Source organism: Anomaloglossus baeobatrachus, chromosome 4 (assembly GCF_048569485.1).
Source record: "Anomaloglossus baeobatrachus isolate aAnoBae1 chromosome 4, aAnoBae1.hap1, whole genome shotgun sequence".
NCBI classification, from domain to species: Eukaryota; Metazoa; Chordata; class Amphibia; order Anura; family Aromobatidae; genus Anomaloglossus; species Anomaloglossus baeobatrachus.
This window is the reverse complement of record NC_134356.1, coordinates 508,053,350-508,071,697: the sequence shown is the minus strand read 5'-3', so window position 1 is coordinate 508,071,697 and position 18,348 is coordinate 508,053,350. Positions and strand designations below refer to the sequence as shown.

Below are 18,348 nucleotides of genomic sequence, written 5' to 3'. Positions count from 1 at the left end.
GTAAAAACTTATGCAAAGGATGCGGTGTTTTCGCCGCATCCGTTGCATAGGTTTCACAGCCGGATTGATCCGCACTGCTCAAACCAGATGTGTGAAAGCAGCCTTAGTGAGACGTGGCCTTAACCCTAGCCCTATCTCTGACCCTAGCACTATCAATAACCCTAGCACTATCTCTAACCCTAACCCTATCAATAACTCTAGCCCTATATCTAACCCTAACCCTATCAATAACACAAGCTCTCAGCCTTTCCAAAGCCTTAACTAATCCTACATTAGTGTTTGGAAAAGACTGTAAAAATAGGAATTCTACTCTGATGGAATACAGAAGGCAACAGGCTATCTGCTGATTGGGTGCAGTGGTCATGTGATATTGTTTTCATCACATTGGGTGCAGTGGTCATATGACATTCTTTTCATCACATGATTGCCGGGAGACACCGGGGAGTTCAGAGGAGCCATTCTGGATGTATAAAATACATTTTGTATTTTGTGCAGCAGACAGGAGCTATTAGGGTATGGTTCCATTTGCGTATGACTCGTGCGAGTCTCGCATCAGTATCACCCAGCACGGCCTGATGCTCTCTGGACAGGAGCGCCTCAGCTGCATAGAAATACATGCAGCCAACCCGCTCCTGTCAGGAAAGTGTGCGGCCATGCCGGGTGATACTGATGCGAGACTCGCACGAGTCATACACAAGTGGATCCATACCCTTAAAGGGATTTTCTCTGCTGTTTCTTCTGGAGTGTTAGGGTATGTGCGCACGTTGCTTTTTACCTGCTTTTTACCTGCTTTTTTGCTGCTTTTTCTTCTGCGCTGTTTAATGCCAAAATGGATGTGTTCTTCTATTCAAGCAAAGTCTATGGGAATTTGGGTTTCTTGTTCACACTATGTTGTTTAAAATGCTGCCTTTTTGAGGCAGAACTTTGGTCAAAAACTCAGCTTTTCAAAGAAGCAACATGTCAATTGTTTTTGCCATTTGGGTTTTGCACTGCAAAGCTGAGTTTTTGACCAAAGTTCGGCCACAAAAAGGCAGCATTTTGAACAACATAGTGTGAACAAGAAACCCAAATTCCCATAGACTTTGCTTGAATAGAAGAACACATCCATTTTGGCATTAAACAGCGCAGAAGAAAAAGCAGCAAAAAAGCAGGTAAAAAGCAACGTGCGCACATACCCTTACTCTGCCTACCTCTAATCTGGCTGCTGAGGGCGGTGTTCATCTGAAGATTGAAAGTTGAAACCAGCTGCAAGGTTACATCGCAGGTTCAAACTGAGCATTCTCCTAAGGCCGGCTTCACACTTGTGATTAACTCGCACGAGTGCAATGCGAGAAATTCTCGCATTGCACTCGGACACATGTTAATCAATGAGGCAGCTCCCATCTGCTATTTTTTTCTCAGTCCAAATCGGACTGAGAAAAAAATCGCAGCATGCTGCATTTTGGTGAGTTTCTCGCGCGAGTCTCTTCAATGAAAGTCTATGGGTGCGTGGAAAAAAAACGCATGTCACACGGACGGCACATACACCATCCTAGTGACATCCGTTTTTCTCAATAGATTTCTAGCAAGTAGCAGAGAATAATGTAAATGCTCCTGTACATAACAGTACATGAGTAGCAGCTGCTGAGGGTAAAAACTGACAGCACACTGACAGCACACTGACAGCACACTGATGAAATGTGAAAAGAAATCGACGGACTTTCTGGCATGAGAATCGGATCGATTTTACACTCGCAAGTGTGATTCCAGCCTTAGATGCTTTTCCTCTGGAGTATGGGAGAAGTGCAGGAGTACCAAAACTGGAGGGATTAGTGATCTGGCCCGCTTTAAAGCACCAAGAGAAGGCTGTAAAGCATAGAGCTTACCAGTAATGTTCTCTCCTTAACTGAAGAACCGCACACTCTGACACTGCAGGGTGGCTGGAAACCTAGAAAGCAAGATGTACATTATTAAAATATTCTTTTGAGTCTTGAGAACAAAGAGGATTTCTAATAAGATGTAAATTGCACATTTTTAACAGCACTTTACAATTTTATCCATTTAAGAACAGGTAGTCCACAAGAAAGGTCTCAAAACACATAGTGCTACACACCTGAGTGGCTGTAATGCGGGCTTTACACGAGACGATAGATTGTGCGATATGTCGTCGGGGTCACGGTTTTCGTGACGCACATCCGGCATAGCGCACGACGTCGTCTCTTGTGACACCTCTGAGCAACGCAGTATCGTTCACAAATCGTGTACTCATCGCTAACTTTCATAATCTCGTTTATTTTCATGGGTGCAGGTTGTTCATCGTATCCGTGGCATCACACGTTGCTCCGTGTGACACCACGGGAACGATGAACAAAGTGTACCTGCGTCCCACGGCACCCGCCGGCTTAATGGAAGGAAGGAGGTGGGCGGGATGTTTACGTCCCGCTCATCTCCGCCCCCCCGCTTCTATTGACGTCCCTCCCACTTCAGCAAGTGGACGTTCGTCGCCCACAGCGAGGTCGTCCGGAAGGTAAGTGCGTGTGACGGGGGTTAAACGAGTTTGTGCGCCACGGGCAGCGATTTGCCCGTGACGCAAAAACGACGGGGGCGGGTACGATCGCTCGTGCTATCGCACGATAGATCGACTCGTGTAAAGCAGGCTTAACACTAAAAGCAGCATACTGGTCCAAGTGCCATGGGGTATGTGAGTATCAGAACTGGACCATGGTCAGGTGCTAATGCATCACTTACCTTTGTGACGAGGTGTTGCCAGGATTTAGAAAAAGGCAAACACTGCACAGTGTGATGCTCTGAGCAATGTCCTTCTGGGAAACCTTGAGTCCTGGCATTCATGTGGATGTTACTTTGACAAGAATCCTATCTAAACATCTCTGATCAAGCACAATCCTTCATGGCAACGACAGTGGCATCTCTCAGTAGGAAATGCATTACACTGCAAATATTGTTCAGTAATGGTTTGAGGAACATAACAAAGGGATCAAAGTGTTGATCTCTCCTTCAAATTCCACTCTCGTAAACCTGCTTGAGCATTTGTAGGATGTGCCAATAAAACAAGTCTATACCATAGAGGCCCAACCTGGAGGCCTTTTTGAGTTCATGCCTCAATGGGTCAGATCTGCTTAATGGCACAAGTAGAACCTTCATAATATTAGGTAGGTATGTTTGCGCTAATCACAATGATATACTATCACATCGCAAATAACTATGTTACCATTGCTGTATACACAAATGCATGTAGCACAAAAGTTCATATATACAGTACCTGTGAAAAGTTTGGACACATCTTTTCATGCAAAGGTTTTTCTTGTTCCTATTGGAATGTGCACATTGTAGATTCAGACTGATAGCAGCAAAATCACTAAGGAACACATATGGAAATAAGGAGTAAAGAAACATATGTGAAACAAACCACATTATGTGATAAACCTTTAGATTCTTCAAAGTACCCCCTTTATACTCTAATGATAACCTTACAAACCTTTGGCAGTCTCTCAAGCAGCTTCATCAGTTCAGTAAATAAAGAAAAAGTCCAGCTGACCCTTAAACCAGCACACCAGAGCAAAGGAGCCAATGGTAAATGTGGAGAAAGTCTAAAAATGTATTGAAGGTCCATCCAAAGGTAAAGTTTAGACATCAATGTCAACAGGACACTGACTCAAAACCACCTCCAGGCTATGTAATGGCTATATTGCCAAGAAGGAGAAGATGGAATGCTGCGCCAGATGGCATAGCCACCATAGTCACCTGACCTTAACCCAATTGAAATGGTTTAGGATGAGTTGAACCACATAGTGAAAGCAAAGCAGCCAACAAAGCTCAGCACCTCTGGGAACTCCTTCAAGACTGTTGGAAAGCCCAGTCCAAGTGACTACCAGATGAAGCTGCTTGAGAGAATGTGTAGGGGAGTTAAGGCTCCGCCATCCCCCTGTAAAAGAAGCCGGCACACAGAAAGGTTTATCTGATGTAATAAATGTGTATTTTGGAAATGACCACCAGGTGTCAATGTGGTTTAGTGGTGGCTGCCCTGGCACCTGGTTAGGCAAAACAAGGGTTAAGTGAAAAAAGAAGAATAGGGTATAAATTGGACAGGATACAGAAGGAGGGGAGGATAGTCCCCAGTAGGAAATAGAGAGAACAAGACCATATATTCTATTTTCAATGATCCTAAGGATCAAACCTTTGATACCGGACACGCGGGGTCCTGCTCTTAAGAGGACTGTCGGAACTGCATCCTGAGAAGAGGGGTTGAGTCCGGTCGATCGGGGTGGCGTTCGTTCTTTCTTGGATAAAAAACCCAATGAAATCCCCTGCAAGACTGAAGGTCAGTGGACCTGTCGCACTGAGCCCTTCCAAAGCGCAAGCTAATCCCTGTGGGTGAGATGGATAGGTTTAATGACTTTTTTAATCGATTCATGCAGTGTGACGTCAGACAGGATAATGAGGGGCCTAGTGTTGTCTGATGGAGCTCAGGTGCAAGGAAAGCAGTCGGCCAATTGTTGGAGTGGAGTCTGAAGGGAACCTCATCGGAACTAGGAGCGGTGCCCGTGTTCAGTTGTTGGAAGAAAATATACCGATGTCTGCTTTATTGAGAAAGAATAGACTGTGGCGAAAGCATTCCTGCAGTGGAGCGGCGACCGGGAGGCAAGGGGTTACCGAGCGGCTGCTTTGCGGCCTGGCAACCCCTGCACACACGACTACACCTGCCTGCCCCGTCCCCCCACAAATGCAAAGAGGAAGAAAAGCTGTCACCAAAGTAAAAGGGGGTACTTTAAGGAATATAAGGTTAAGGTCGGCGTCACACGGTACGATCTAGCGATCGTACCCGCCCCCGTCGTTTGTACGTCACGGGCAATTAGTTGCCCGTGGCACACAAAGTCGTTAACCCCCTGTCACACGCACTTACCTCCCGGACGATGTCGTTGTGGGCTGCGAACATTCTCTTCCTGAAGGGGGAGGGATGTTCGGCGTCACAGCGACGTCACACAGCGGTCGCCCAATAGAAGCGGAGGGGCGGAGATGAGCGGGACGTAACATCCTGCCCAACTCATTCCTTCCGCATTGCCGGCGGAACGCAGGTAAGCTGCAGTTCATTGTTCCCGGGGTGTCACACGGAGCGATGTGTGCTGCTTTGGGAACAATGAACAACCGGTGCGCAGAAGGACGATCGATTTTTTGAAAATGAGCGACGTGCCAATGAGCAACGATCAGGTGAGTATTTTTGCTCGTTCACAGTCGCTCGTAGCTGTCTGTCACACGCTACGATATGTCAAATGATGCCGGATGTGCGTCACTAACGACGTGACCCCGACGACATATCATTAGATATATCATAGCGTGTAACGGGCCCTTTAGGCCTCATCAATTTTCATGTATGTGTTCTATCCATAGTTTTTACAAATAGAACATGTGCCCATTATAGTCCATAGTACTGTTCACATGTTCGAGTTGTTTTGCGGATCATGAGTCAGTGCAAAGACCATGGAGATGTCCATTTTTTACCAGCATCATGAATGAAAATTACCAATTCAAGTCTATGGGTACATGAAAATCACGGACAGCACATGAATGGCATCAGTGGGCAGTCTGTGTGCTATCCGTGACTAACATTGCAAAAAATAGGAAAACTTTGTAATGTATCTATTCATTTATCAATTTATGAAATTCACTGATGAAATACTGATGGGAAAAACGGACACACTGACCAAACACTGACAACGCTCATATCCACAGCACTGATGACATTTTTTTTGCGTACGTGAAAAATCAGAGATGTTTGAAAGAGGCGTAACACATATTCTGGATCGTTACACAAATATTTTTTTATTTCTTGTTTTCTTATGTGTCTCTTCAAGGTTTTGCTGCCTTCAGTCTTAGTCAACAATATGCACATTCCAATAAGAACAAGGAAAACCATTGCATGAAAAACCCGTGTGTCCAAACATTTAACCGATACTATACATCTATCACTGGCTGTACATATATAAAACCACATGTAATTCTGTTTTGCTCCTGGGAGAGTAAATTACTTTACCTCCGGATTATCTAGTCTGTAGCTGTTTTCTGCCAGTACTAAGCAGAGTGACATTTCCTCAGCAGACTTCTAAAGCTTCTCCTTTTGACACACGAAGAGTAGAGAACAGCTGCAGGAGATCTATATTTGTCATCCTCCATTACTGCTGGGATATCAGTATTCCTGGGCACAGTCTAAAATTACCCAGGGGCTTTCATGCTCCTCTTCCATAAGCAGATCCCAGAGTCTCCTCTGTGCGGTTGTCTCACACAAGGAGAGGAACCCAGATTATCAGGTAATTTTGTGCATGGATAATTTACATTTCGGAGCCATTTATGAGCTTCATGCTGAGTTTCTGATGCCTCTTTCATATGACAATGCCATCCTCTCTGCAGTGGAAAAAGTCAAAATCACATAAACTGCATCCAATATTGTATTTAATACCTTGCCAGACTCTGATTTGTGCAGTTAGGAGCTGGTGTTTAGTAATCTTGAGATACTGGAGAATAAACTATATGTGTTAAGAAGCTGCTTATTCGGTCTTCATCTCCTGTGGTCACTTTTGTGGTTTTGTCCATTATTAATTAATTAATCATTAGTCTTCTTTTGTGCCTGGCTGCTCTGGTATTGCTGGACATATCATTGGTGGATCCTGTGCAGCCGCACAGGAGCCCAGGAGGTAAAGGTGCCCATTGTCATCTCTAAAATGGGTGGAATTGTGCATTTTCATGAGCTATTTGACTACAAAGGTGCCATGTATTGTTCTTGCACAGGGGCCCTCGTCTGTCTGTGTCCACCATTGGTTGTTAATGCGTGAACCTACAAAAATAGATCAGAGAATTGCATACAGAACAAGTCCAGCTCAGCGTACACCAACCAGCAGATACACAGAGGGTAGAGAAGTATATGTTATAGGTATATAATAATATAATAATAATATCTATTCATTTATATAGCGCTGTTAATTCCGCAGCGCTTTACATACATTGGCAACACTGTCCCCATTGGGGCTCACAATCTAGAGTCCCTATCTGTATGTCTTTGGAGTGTGGGAGGAAACCGGAGTACTCGGAGGAAACCCACGCAAACACGGAGAGAACATACAACGCCTTGCAGATGGTGTCCTTGGTGGGATTTGAACCCAGGACCCCAGCGCTGCAAGTCTGCAGTGCTAACCACTGAGCGACCGTGCCGCCCGTATATGGAGTAAATAAAGTATCCAAATATGTCTTATAACTTCAGGCTTCAACATCAAAATATGAAAATAAATTCCATGTTATTATAAAACACATAGTCCATGCTATGACTAATGAGCTCATTGGGGCTTTAAATATTTCACTTAATATATCTTTGTGTATCATGTACCTCATTTGGATATTAAAATGAAGGTTGAACAGTTCAATCCTGTATTCACTCCATTTATTTGTACATGTAGCTTCTTCTAATGTTCCGTTCTGTCAAGTTGTGAAAAGTTATAGTTATTTGTTAATCTGATCACACTGTGTGTGGCATACGTCATCCATACTCTTAAATATTCTGAACAGTAGACTTTATGTAAATGCCAACTGGACAAGAAAACCAGTAGTATTTTTTGATAGTTTAAAAATATATACTGCCCCTTTCAGCATCCGCTGGTTCTGTTCAACTCTACGAACACATTGAACATATGCAGCAAGAATATCTATTGCTGACTGTACACAACAAACATGGTCTGAACAGGTGATTAATTACAGAATTCTATACATTTATATTAAAAAATAAAGACAATGATAGACACAGTGATACAGCTCTATGAAGGGGTCACTCACTCTGCTTGCTCTTTAAGGTAGCACACAGGAACGCTTTCATTTAACAGTCCAGTTAGTTTATTCACACCACATAAACCACAGTCCTGGTCACATAACACAAGCCCTTATCTGGCTTCAAGGAACATCAACACGGTTTTTAGACCATTGCACTGGTGGTACGCCCGCTCAGATTCAGATACAGTTTCCCTCCAAAGTATCCTTGTGGAGGTATCTCATTCTCCACTCAATGACCTCGGTCAGTACATACAACCCCTCTCTCAGACGTTCCTTTCTGGAGGCATAACCTCCAAAACACTGACCATGTGTCAAATAATCAGTTACATTTTAACAATATGAGATACACACATGCAGAGGTATATGAATAGCCAGACCCGTCCATCTCCCTGGCTATCCATAAAATCTATCCCTAGAACGCCAAAAAAAGTCTCTTTGCATTATAAGTACCAGAGCAGACATCCAGGTTTACACCACCTTTCGTGATACATACCCTCCGTCATGTTACAAGCATCTACAGTGGTTTCACCCATCTTGACAAAGACCTAAAATGGCAAATATGTCAAGCTGTAGAACTGCATGGGAGATGGAGAAGTATAGCAGCTAAACCAAGTGGATTTGCATTTAACATGTCCATGAGAGGAGGATAAGGAATTATTTGTAGTCTTCTAGATGTTCCTAAAAATATATAATAAATATAATTATGAAATGGCTTAATTACGATATCCTTTTCTTTCCTTGTCATTTCCATTTACCATGATAAACCATCATGTAGATATTGGGGAGTCAAGTAATGGAGCTTGAAAAAGTGAAAGAGCTGGAAGTTGTCAGATCTAATGATGATGATGCATGTATAAATCAAGCAGAAGAATCTAAATCTAAAGAAGAAGAAAATGAGCCAGAGCAGAAGGACCTGACGTTTTATCACACTGATCTGTATGACTCACACCACAGATTAGAAACATTACCTGAAAATGAAGAGGAAGAGCAAGTACAAGAAGAGAGCGATGAACACAAAAACGTAAAAACTACTGGTGCCGACAAGACAGAGGCGGATTTACAAAAAGAAGTTGATGATTTGGCAAAATTATATGGATTGTCTGAGGACAAAGATGCAGATGAATTTCTATTCTTTACAGAACCATACCACCAAGTGCCTACAAAACCTAATGTTCCTTACCCAGTGAAAACCATTCAACATACAAAACAAAATGCCCGATCTATGCATGAAGGTGACATCCCCAAAGGTCTGGCAAATGCACCTCATACAGACAAACACACTCAAAAAGAGGATGTCGGAGAGAAAGTTAAGGCTTCTTCAGATAGTAGTCAAAGTAAAGACAAAAAACAAAGTTATCAAGAATGCGAAAATCCTGTAGATGACAGCTCTGGACATATAGATATCAAACAAGAAATCCCAGTACAACTTCCGGTTGACAGCTGTGAAGATGCAGGAGTCAATGTTAACACAGCAAAAGGTACAGAGGCTTCATGCACTGATTCAAGTAATCCGGTCAATGAAGACAGAGAAGAAGCTCCAGACATTTTCTGTCTCGTATGCCAAACACCTATTAGAGCCTTTGAAAAGCTATTTGGCATACACAAAGATCATGATGTCAAAGAAATGAGTGCTGCGTTAGAAGAAATCAAGGTACGATTAGATGGAATAAGATATTGTGCAAGTACTTTTAGTAAAGGTATAATATGGTAGACAGGAAATGGTGGTGGCATTGACCACTGCTAAGCCCAGAACCATGATACTGTATAATATTGTATTTGCTGCTTAAAATATAATTTCATATTTTATGCAAAACAAACTACTATATATTATCTCATATTTCCAGTGACCACATAGAAATAATAATTCCAGTTTCCAATGCATCGTAAAATAATTTGTGCTGGACCACTAATTACAAAGCACCTTGATTTGTTGATTTTTTTTTTTTTAAAGAAAATTTCTAAGACTGAAAAATCCATTCCATACATGTGATTGGGATTGTTTTAATAACACACGTTTGCTTAATAAAACTTTGTTCCAATCTTAAGGAAGAAATACACAAAAACATGTGCAAACTTGAAGAGCAGATCACCCAGATGGAGAATTTCGCAGGACACCTTGAGGAGATGTATACCACAATAGAGGTGAGGGTTGGTTTTTTCAAATTATTTACTAGATAATTAGATACATGTTGTATGAACAGTAATAAATATCTGATGTTTTATGTTTTCCAGGAAAATTCGGGGAGACAGGACCAGAATCTTGAGTTGCATTGCACAGAAGTGATAGATACTATTGCATCGAAGCTTGAAGAAAAAATGCAAGCTATTGGGGAAGAGAAGAGGCTTAAACTGGAATCCTTATTTGAGCAATTGGTTAATTGTGGGAAAAGTCTTGACACTTCAAAAGATTTAATGGAGACAATACAGCAGTTATTCAAGCAGAATGACAAAGTGGAATTTGTGAAGGTAAAAGCTACTGAAGGTCTATACCACCAGTTCACCAGCATAAATATTTCTGTAAATATATGAATATATTCTTGGTGTGAATGTTGATCGATACTCAGAATCAGGAGGTTTTAAATATTTGCTCTTTTATGGCAGATTGGTTCACGTATTATGGCTTTACCTATACCCCTTCCTTTTTTTCATGTGCTTCCCTTGTTTCTACTTGATGGACACATTACTTTTTTCAACCATACTATATAGCTGTGTCTACGTCAGCAGTATTAGTTTATAAAGAATGGATTGATATTTGGTAAGCTGTTCGCAGAGTTATGTGCTAAAGGATAATACTTTTATTTTTCATAAATTTTACTAAATTTTCAAATAAGTTCACAAGTCAAAATGGCCACTGGAGTAAAAGACAAAAAGAAAGAAAGAAAAATATTATTTTCAGCCTATCATAATGCCTGAAGTGTGAGTCCAATTGTAATGCACGGATAACACCAGGATTGGGGTTCCCAGGCTAGAGCAACAACAAAAAATTAAATTAAAGTCCAGCAACAGATAGGAAACCATCCAAAAATAGTATAAGAATCAAAAACCTCTTTATTGGATCCTCATGTTAAAAAGTGACATACAATTAAAAGTCCATGAATAACACTGACACATTTCGGATCTGTAAATACTGTAAGATCCTTAAGGTGGCTTTACACACTGCAACATCGCAAACGACATCGCTGTAACGTCACCGGTTTTGTGACGTAATAGCGACCTCCCCAGCGACATTGCAGTGTGTGAAACACATCAGCGACCTGGCCCCTGCTGTGAAGTTGTGATCGCTACAAATCGTTCAGGACCATTCTTTGGTCCTTTGTTTCCCGCTGTGCAGCATGAACGCTAGAAAGTTTCAGTGTGTAAAGGGGACTTTACAGCGACTTCGTTAGCGACTTCCCTTTCAAAAAGCTGCTTTACAACGTCCCCAATGACTAGCTAGGTCGCTCTGCAGGTCCGGATCGCTGTTGCGTCGTTGGCCAGGTCTGCCTGTTTGACAGCTCACCAGCGACTCGCCAGAGACTTTGTAGCGATCCCGGCCAGCTTGGGATCGCTGGTGGGATCGCTAGAAAGTCTCAGTGTGTAAAGGGGCCTTTACTCATAGATGATATTAGCCAAATAAAAGACTAATTTATAAAGACCAAAGGCAGACAGGCTCAGGGCAGAAATCTGAAAGGCAAACCCAGTTGGAATAATTAGCATAATCCCATTAAACAGGGTTGGGTGTCAGACCTGTTGCATGAATAGATCAAGAATGAAAATCTAGAGAGGCATGTAGATAAAATCCCTTAGGTTTGATAAAATCCATAAGGAAAAGGATACAATAAAATGAACATTGCTGTATATGTTGCACACTGCATAGATTTGCATTGATATAGCAAAAAAATAAATACACTTAGCAGCCTTAATATACATCAATAGCACACTATGGTTCACGTGAAAAGAAGCACAATTAAATAGAAGTGGTTCCAGTCATAGGTATCTGCTCAAATATTAGAGATGTCCAACTCAGAAAATGAAATTTAAATAATTTCTGGCATTAAAACAATGGGGGATCCTGGCTTAACTCTAGAATCCAGTGAGCTTCCTGAGCTCTAACCGCTTTCAGCCAGTCACCTCCGCTTGCGGGTTATTGTATACGTTCAATACCAGTTACCAGAAAGGTATGAACATTGCCGTAGTGAATTTCCCGAAAATGTTTGGAGAGCATGGACAAAGATTTCGATGTAGTGTTGGAAGTAATTGCAGACCCTGATATATGCTCACTGACACGTTTTTTAGTGTGCGTATAGTACAACCAACGTAATATTTCTTACAGGTAGTACATGTTGCCAGATATACTACATGGGTAGTTGAACAATTTATAAATTCTTTTACTTTGTAACCTTTTCCATTGTTCTCAAAAAAAATGTTTAGTTTTCTGCATATATTTACATAGGTTGCATGTGTCTGATCCACATTTGAATGAGCCATTTAGATGTAGCCAAGTATGTCTATTGGATCTACTAGTGAATAGACTGGGTGAAGTCATATTGGCTAGATTCCTTGATTTTTTTTTTTTGCAACAAAATTAATGCCATTGTTTAATATTTTAGCTAAAATAGGATCCTGATGCACCATGGGGGTGTATTTCTTAATTAATTCTACTATATCATAATAGTCCATACTGTAAGAATTTTTTGACAACAATGGAAAAGGTTACAAAATACATAGTAATGATTTGGAGCCCTGTTATATTTGGCTTAATAGCGAGCACTCTTTGTGTTGACGATCTTTGGGATTATTTAGTGCATTTTGTTTGAGTCATATAGGTCTTAAAAACAAACTGAAAACATGAAACTATAATAGGTGTATGATAGACTTGGCTATTTCCATCATCGAAATCATGGCAAAACGATTGTTGGAGTGGTGTGAGGGACTGCTGTAAGCTTCGGGTATGGTTTATTTATATCGGGTCATGTGATATTTTCTATGGTAATGGATCTGGGATATTTACATGCACTTTCTAATTGTGCTTTGTTTACTTACTATGTTGTATTATTGAACCTTCAACATTAATTTGGTTCTGTTTGACATTATATATTCCTGTCTTTCCCGGCCATTATATCTGTATTTTTCCTGAGATTGGTTGATTCCTGAGATTGGTATGCTCTTTGGTCCCTCACACATCCTGATCATGATGTTTTTAATCTTTGGTTGTGTTGCGACCGAGGTGACAGAGGCTGAGCAGCTAATGATTATTATTATTATTATTATTTATTTATAGAGCACCATTGATTCCATGGTGCTGTACATGAGAAGGGGGTTACATACAAAATACATGTACAAGTTACAGTAGACAGACTAGTACAGAGGGAAGAGGGCCCTGCCCTTGCGGGCTTACATTCTATAGGATTATGGGGAGGAGACAGTAGGTGGGGTGTAGGTGGGGCGGCAGCTCCGCACGGTGGTGGGGCGGCAGCTCCGCACGGTGGTGGGGCGGCAGCTCCGCACGGTGGTGGGGCGGCAGCTCCGCACGGTGGTGGGGCGGCAGCTCCGCACGGTGGTGGGGCGGCAGCTCCGCACGGTGGTGGGGCAGTGAGGTCATTCAAGGTTATAGGCATTTCTGAACAGATGAGTCTTTAGGTTCCGTTTGAAGTTTGCAAGTGTAGTAGATAATCTGACGTGTTGAGGCAGTGAGTTCCAGAAGACTGGGGATGTTCGGGAGAAGTCTTGGAGACGGTTGCATGAGGAGCGAATGAGAGAGGAGGATAGAAGGAGATCTTGGGAGGACCGGAGATTACGTTTTGGAGTGTAGCGAGAGATTAGTTCAGAGATATATGGAGGAGACAATTTGTGGATGGCTTTGTAAGTCAGTATTAGTAGTTTGAATTGGATACGATGGAAGATTGGGAGCCAGTGAAGGGACATGCAGAGAGGAGAAGCGGGGTGGTAGTGAGGCGAGAGGTGGATCAGTCGGGCAGCAGCATTAAGGATGGACTGGAGAGGGGCGAGCGTGTTAGCAGGGAGACCACATAGGAGGATGTTGCAGTAGTCGAGGCGGGAGATTATGAGAGCATGCACTAGCATTTTTGTAGATTGAGAATTGATGAAGGGACGGATTCTGGAAATATTTTTGAGTTGAAGACGACAGGAGGTGGTGAGGGATTGAATGTGTGGTATGAAGGACAAGGCAGAGTCAAAGGTCACTCCGAGGCACCGACCTTTGGGTGCTGGGGAGAGCGTGATGTTATTTATTGTAATAGATAGATCAGGTAGAGAGTGTAGGGGAGATGGAGGAAAGATGATCAGCTCAGTTTTGGCCACATTGAGCTTTAGGAAGCGAGAGGAGAAGAAGGAAGATATAGCAGATAGGCACTCTGGGATTCTGGACAGCAGAGAAGTGACATCTGGACCAGAGAGGTAGATCTGAGTGTACTGTACTGTAATGATGAAGGTAATACTGAATCATGTTTACCTTCTTTTAACTCTAAGACCTGTTACCATGTTTTTCAAAAATAAAACACTTTTTTGCTACATTTTTCTAGCTCTAGTTGAGCAATTCTAACACTAAAGGGGGCTTTACACGCAGCGACATCGCTAGCGATGTCACTCGCGAAAGCACCCGCCCCCGTCATTTGTGCGTCACGGGCAAATCGCTGTCCGTGGCGCACAATATCGCTAGTACCCGTCACACATACTTACCTACCTAACGACGTTGCTGTGGCCGGCAAACTGCCTCTTTTCTAAGGGGGCGGTTCGTGCGGCGTCACAGCAACGTCACACGGCAGGCGTCCAATTGAAGCGGAGGGGCGGAGAGCAGCCGCAGGAAAGTCACGCCCACCTCATTGCTGGAGGATGCAGGCACGCTGTTGTTCGTCGTTCCTGGAGTGTCACATGTAGCGATGTGTGCTGCCTCAGGAGCAATGAACAACCTGCATCCTGCACCATCAACGATATTTGGGATTTGAACGACGTGTCAACGATCAACGATTAGGTGAGTATTTTTGATAGTTAGCGGTTGCTCGTACGTGTCACATGCAACGACGTCGCTAATGAGGCCGGATGTGTGTCACAAATTCCGTGACCCCAACGACATCTCGTTAGCGATATCGTTGCATGTAAAGCCCCCTTTAGGGTTTACAATAGAGAAAAGACTAGGGACAGGCTTTTAACTAGAGTAAGAGTTAAGGCTGGGAAAGGGGTAAGGCTAAGTTTAGGGTTAAGGTAATAAAATTAGGGGATCACTACCAGACTCATAAAAGGGACTTAGGAAATGCTAACGGTCTACATGTTAGGGGTCCCAAAATAATTGCCTTGATCTGGACACTGACAACCCACGCTACGCCACTGCATTAATATTTATGTAAGTCATTATATTTGATATTACTTGTATAATATTTGTGCATATAAAATTAGTTCAAATCATTTTGGCATTGCCTAACTGAATAAGTCCGTTAGATTCATATTGGCTAATATTGCGTTTTTTTTATTCTCTTTTGCAGACTGCAGTTGACACAACCAACAGGTAAAAGTTATGATTTCTGCACTATAGAACTTTTCCCAGTTGAACAGTGATTATATGAGGGGCTACTGATAAGTTTTTGGTTTTACCCAGAGAGAAACGAGATAGGATGATGAAACTTTACATTTATTCCACATACTCTCCACTGATGTCAACACACTTCTTACATTGGTATTCCATGTTGTATAAGCCTAACAAAAAGAAGGATTTCGGTTGTGCCTCAAACCAGGCATCCGTAGCAGCCAAGGCATTTGAAATGGTGTAAAATTTGGTACCCTTGAGGTGTTTCTTCAGATTTGGAAACAGATGATAGTTGGAGGGAGCTAGATCTGGTGAATTAGGTGGGTGGTCAAGCAGCTGGAAGCCCAGCTCTGCCAGTTTTGCCGTGGTCGCTTGTGCAGTGTGAGCGGAGGCGTTGTCTTGCAGGAACAAGATTCCTTTGGACAGCTTGCCACGCCTTTTGGCCTTCAGAGCTGCCTTCAATTTGTCCAAAAGTTCAATGTAATACCTTACATTGATGGTGGAACCCTTTTGAAATCAGTCCACTAGCAGCATGCCCTCCTTATCCCAGAACACAGATGCCATCACCTTAGTGGCTGATTTTTGCACCCTGAACTTCTATGGATAAGGAAAACCACTGTGCCTCCACTTTTTTGACGGCTCCTTATTTTCAGGATCATGCAAATAAACCCAGGTCTCATCCATAGTGACCAGTCGATCCAGGCAATTCTTATCAATCTGGAAACGCTGACAAATGGACTGGGAAGTTTTCACTCGCATGCTTCTGTGATCTTTTGTCAAACATTTGGGGACCCACTTTGCACATAGATTCCTCAGGTCTAAATGTTCATGGATAATGACACAAAAACGTTCACAGGAAATCCCCATGATGTCTGCTATTGCTTTAGCTGAAATTCGTTGATTCTTCAGTATGAGGTTGTGCACAGCATCGACGATCTCTGGAACAACAACCGCTCTTGGTTGTCCAGGACATTCCTCATCTTTGGTGCTGAAGTGGCCCGTTTTAAATTTGGCAACCCAGTTTTTAATTGTGGAATATGAAGGGCATTGATCCCCCAATGTCTGCGACATATCACCATGAATATCCTTCACGGACTTTCCTTGCAGAACTAAAGGAATTTTATCACTCCACTGCTCTCAGTTGCAGTGAATATCAGATTAGACTCCGCCATTTTGTTTTCTCGCCTGCGTAGAACACTGTTGTCATAAGCAACAAACACAAAATTTTGAAAACGTATATTAGACACAGAAGGCTTTCATGTGATGTAAAAATCGTTACCATAGAAACAAAAAAAATCACAAAGCCAAAGAGTTATCAGAAGCCCCTCATAAAGGGTGATTTCTTTGACTACCAAGGGTTATGCTTGATGTGGCATATTTTACAATGAGAGTATATCATAGATTGTCATGTACATGGATATGCTAAAGAGTTTTAAAGTGTTTAAGGTGTCCATTGTTCTGCAGGAGGCAGCATCTTGGACAAACACATTGCTAAAGTTTGCCTGTAGAATAGGATCAATAGTCCATTTAAAATAATGGCTTGGGTAGCCTATATAGGGCTTTGGATAAATTAATGTGATTTTTGGTACATTTGCGTGCGGGCACTGTATATGTCAGGGTCAGGCGGTCGGGCAGACCCAGGAGGTGGATCCACTGGGCCGAACTCTAAGATGGTGGTAAGGAGTCCGGTAGCTGCAGCAGTATGGGCAGTAGAACAGTCCGTGCAAGTGAAGGTACCGAAGAAGTCCCTGGGACCACGGAGTCACGGATGGTAGTCCGGGTGACGTAGCTCAGGTTCGGAAGCCGAGATGATGTCAGGCGGGGTCCGGAACCTTTTGGAGCGAGATGACGGGTCACAGCAGGGATCCAAGATGGTACGGACTGTCAGATGGCAGACGGACAGCGTGCGGGGTTCGGGAGTCAGCAGGACCGGCTGGCGAGGCAGGATCAGCTCTAGAAGAGAGATACGTGAGTATGGCAATACGACACAAGGAGACCTGACTCCTAGCTTGGAAAACACGAAGATCAGGCCCCGCCCTCTTGGACAATACACCCCTTTATACCCTGTACCTGTTTGGCCTCATTTCCTGTTAATGGACGCTGGCCCTTTAAGAAAGGGTCAGTGACCGCGCGCGCGCCCTAATGCGCATGCGCGCAGCCCGGGTGCCAGAAGCCAGGGAAGGAGGCTGAGAAGAGGACGCAGGGGAGCCGGCCAGGGCCTGGGAAGCCGTCGGGCGCCGCGATCGGAGACCAGGGGGCCTGGGAAGGACGGGCACAGGAGCCAAGGACCCGGGGAGCGTGGCAGGTGAGCCGGGGAGCGGGGCTGAGGACCCGGGGAGCGGAGTAGAGGACCCGGGGAGGGGAGCCAAGGACCCGGGGAGCGTGACAGTACCCCCCCCCCCCACGCCCCCCTCCCCGCAACCGGGACATGAAGGCACGGATCAGAGGAGTGCCCACGTTCTCCCTGGGCTCCCAGGACCTATCCTCAGGACCATACCCCTCCCAGTCCACCAGAAAGAACTGTCGGCCTCGAACAGTCTTCATGGCCACGATATCCCTTACCGCATAGATGTCGTCATCGGCAATAGGTGGAGGAGCCGGACTGGCAGCAGCGGAGAAGGGACCAAGGACAACCGGCTTGAGCAGGGAGACGTGGAATGAGTTGGGTATCCTCATCGTGGCCGGGAGCTGTAGCTTGTAAGAGACCTCGTTGATCTTGCAGAGGACCTTGAACGGCCCGATGTAGCGAGGACCCAGCTTGTAGGAAGGTATCTTCAATCGGATGTATTGGGAAGCAAGCCAGACCAGGTCACCAGGAGAGAAACACGGAGGGTCCAGACGCCTCTTGTCAGCGTGTTTTTTCATCCGCTGGGAAGCGCGTCCAAGGGACGCCTTGACAGAGTCCCAAATGGTAGCGAAGTCACGGGCTACAGTATCAGCCGCAGGGACATCCGAAGAAGGGGATATAGGCAATGGAACGGAGGGCTGAAGTCCGTAAACGACATGGAAGGGAGATTTGG

The 18,348-nt window shown here is 43.7% G+C and overlaps 1 protein-coding gene across 1 annotated transcript in view; it reads left to right on the top strand.

Moving 5' to 3' along the window:
- Positions 1-6,197: 6,197 nt before the first annotated feature.
- FSD2 (fibronectin type III and SPRY domain containing 2) overlaps positions 6,198-18,348 on the top strand; it is a 41,478-nt gene continuing 29,327 nt past the window's right edge. Inside the window, exons 1-5 of the mRNA XM_075345842.1 lie at positions 6,198-6,302; positions 8,585-9,460; positions 9,856-9,951; positions 10,042-10,275; positions 15,288-15,310. Of these exons, the coding sequence (XP_075201957.1) occupies positions 8,603-9,460; positions 9,856-9,951; positions 10,042-10,275; positions 15,288-15,310 (1,211 nt within the window). The 5' untranslated portion in view covers positions 6,198-6,302; positions 8,585-8,602. The remainder of the gene's footprint in view (positions 6,303-8,584; positions 9,461-9,855; positions 9,952-10,041; positions 10,276-15,287; positions 15,311-18,348) is intronic.